At 42.0% G+C, this 3,132-nt stretch overlaps 1 protein-coding gene across 1 annotated transcript in view; it reads right to left on the minus strand.

The window, feature by feature from the left end:
• Positions 1-3,132, minus strand: part of Elp2 (elongator acetyltransferase complex subunit 2) — a 41,506-nt gene that overhangs the window by 6,690 nt on the left and 31,684 nt on the right. Inside the window, exon 18 of the mRNA XM_005355733.3 lies at positions 1,064-1,256. Coding sequence (XP_005355790.1) covers positions 1,064-1,256 — 193 coding nt within the window. The remainder of the gene's footprint in view (positions 1-1,063; positions 1,257-3,132) is intronic.

Below are 3,132 nucleotides of genomic sequence, written 5' to 3' on the forward strand. Positions count from 1 at the left end.
CATGGATCCTCCGCCTGAGAAGGTCACTGGTTAGAATCTTTCCTGGTAAACCACTGCCATGTGGCGATATACAGATTAATAAAAATGGGTTAAATCAAGATGTGAGAGCTAGCCAATAAGAGGCTAAAGCTAATGGGCCAAGCAGTAATTTAATTAATACAGTTTCTGTGTGATTATTTCAAGCTGGGCGGCCGGGACGAAAACGCGGCCCCTCCATACAACACTTTATATGGAATATGTAACTGCTTATGAAGAGAATAAATTTATCAATTCATAATCCAAGATGATATAACAAATTAACACCTGCATCGCCTACAGCACTTGAACATTTTTTGTGCTTCTTTTTAACATTTGTTATTTATTTAGTGGGTGTATATAGTCATGTATGTACAAGCATACACGAGTGCATGTCAGAACAGCTTGTAGTGCTCGGCTCTCTCTTCCACATGTTCATTCCAGTGACTGAACTTGGTCCTCAGGCTTGGTGCCTTTACCTGCTGAGCCATCTCAGTGGTCCAGCAGTTCAATTTTTAAAATGAAGTGCTGCAAGTTAGGAAATCACTAGTGATGTCAAAGAAAAACAAATGCGCTGGACTTACAGTGGCTTTGCACCTTGACAATCAATCATGAATGAAAATACTGTTAAGTCAAAAATGCATCTAATACATTAGTCCACTGCACATCACAGCTCACACAAGGCGGCTGTGGAGTAGTGGCTTTCATCACGACAGCTGTGGGTCCACACTACATCACATGCTCAGAAGATCTAGATTCAAAATCTGCAATACAGTCTGTACCTTGGGCCTATCACTTTCACATTATCATGAGGAATGGTCTGTCTGCCCCCCACCTCACATACACACACACAAATAAATTATAAAAGGTGTAAATAGAATCTGACAAGGAAAGCCGAGTGCTCCCCAGTTGTCCAAGAGCATTGAGCCCTCCCAGTTAGGAGACTGTCTCCGCCCTGTTACCTTTCTGTTGATCTCACAGCTGCTAAATGTGGACAAAATGGACGTGACAGCCTTAGTGATAACCCTTGCCACACAGGCTGTTTTACCGAACTCAGGTGAAGCCACATCCTGCCTCTTCCACAATGACCAGGTTCGATCTCTGGAAACAGCCAGTAAGAACTTGTCATCAGGTGAGAAGGCCATCTGCGTGACAGTCAGCGTGTGGTAAGCAAGACTCTGCACTTGTTTCCAAGACGCTGTGCTCCAAAGAATGATAACTGCATGTTCCTTCTGAGCTGCCTGCAGGACAGAGATTAGACAGTAACAACATGGAAGCCGAAACAAACCAAAACAACACATCAAAAATAGTATGGTGTTTCTGTGGCTCTATTTTAATGTATTATCTATGTGTCTCCACAAAAGCCTCCAAGGACCCTGCGTAATGAGAATGTTAGAGCTTTTAATAACAATAAGACATGTGTGTACTACGTGCGTGGTTAACAATTTAGAAGTCTCTCCGCAGTCTGGTGAACAAGGAGTCAGTTTACTGGAAAGAGGGTCACTCCACAATAAAAAGTAAGACTAACAAAGAGGAAGTCACTGTTAACTATTTACAAACAAATCAATCAATGGAGCTTCAAAACCCAAAGTATGAACTGAAAGAAAAAGGCAAATACCCTAAGTATAGTCAGAGAGCTCAAATCCTACTTAAGAAAGCTGAGAGCATGATGATCACAACACCGTCCTCAATAGCCAGTGACTAAGAGTCACCAAGATGCTATCAACAGACCACTCTTCAACTGAAATGAGAGTTTACCCAGATCGGATTTCAAAGGATTCAAGTCATAGTGTGAAATTACAGAGAAACGAAAGTAACAATCAGCAACAGAAAAAATACCTAGAAAATACTTTGTTTATGGAAACTTTAGAATACATTTAAAAATAGCCAAGAGGTCAAAGGTTGCAAAGTTTCTTGGTTTGGGTTTTTTTTTTTAATTTTAATTTTTTTGAGACAGTGTCACTCTGTATAGACCTGGCTGTCCTGGAATTCGCTCTGTAGACCAGGCTGGCCTTGAACTCAGAGATCCGCCTGCCTCTGCCTGCCTCTGCCTCCCAAGATTAAAGGCGTGTGCCACTGCAAAAGTATTTTTTTTTAAAGATTTATTTATTTATTTATTATATATACAGTGTTTTGTCTGTCTGTATGCTTGCTGGCCAGAAGAAGGCACCAGATCTCATTACAGATGGCTGTGAGCCACCACGTGGTTGCTGGGAATTGAACTCAGGACCTCTGGAAGAGCAGTCAGTGTGCTCTTAACATCTGAGCCATCTCTCCAGCCCCTGCAAAAGTATTTTTAACTGAGTAAAAATACAAGATATTAAAATCTATGGAATGAATGCCTTATTTTGGAAATCTAGTTATGAGGACTGGCCACAGTGCTGTAAGACAGAAAAAAGATGCAGACAAATCTAGGTGCACTTTGTTGTACTTCGAGAAGTTACACACAGACACAGACACAAAGGGATTGGGGAAGGAAAGGTATTGCCAGTAGAAAGAATAAAAAGATGGCATGGTGGTTTGCATGAGATGCCCCTCATAGTCTGGACATTTGACTACTTGGTCTTCAGTGACTAGGGAGGCAAGGAAGGTTCTGAGGTTTCAAAAGACTCTCCCCATTTCTCTGCTTCAGACTCATGGTCTGATATGTGAACTCTCAGCTCTTAGCTGTTTGACCACCACGCCTACCTGCTGACACACTTACCCACTATCCACTTATCCACTTATCCCTCTGGAACTGTAAGCTTACATAAACCCTTCCTTCTAGAATAGCCTTGGTCATGGTTTTTATCACAGCAATAGAAAAAAACAGTATCACTGGTGATTCTGTGCTACTGAAAAGATCCTAAGGGATAACTGTATAACTTAAACAGCCTTACTTAGCACCCATTAAAGGATTCACACAGTGTGCTGGTTTGAATGAGAATGACCCCCATAGGCTCACAAATTTGAATGGGTCACCAGGAAATGGCACTATCTGAAAGAAATTAGGAGGCGAGGCCTTGTCAGGGGAACAGTATTAATTACTGGGCTGAGCTTCCTTGTCAGGGGAACAGTATTACTGGGCTGAGCTTCCTTGTCAGGGGAACAGTATTACTGGGCTGAGCTTCCTTGTCA

Source organism: Microtus ochrogaster, chromosome 18, assembly GCF_000317375.1.
Source record: "Microtus ochrogaster isolate Prairie Vole_2 chromosome 18, MicOch1.0, whole genome shotgun sequence".
NCBI lineage: Eukaryota > Metazoa > Chordata > Mammalia > Rodentia > Cricetidae > Microtus > Microtus ochrogaster.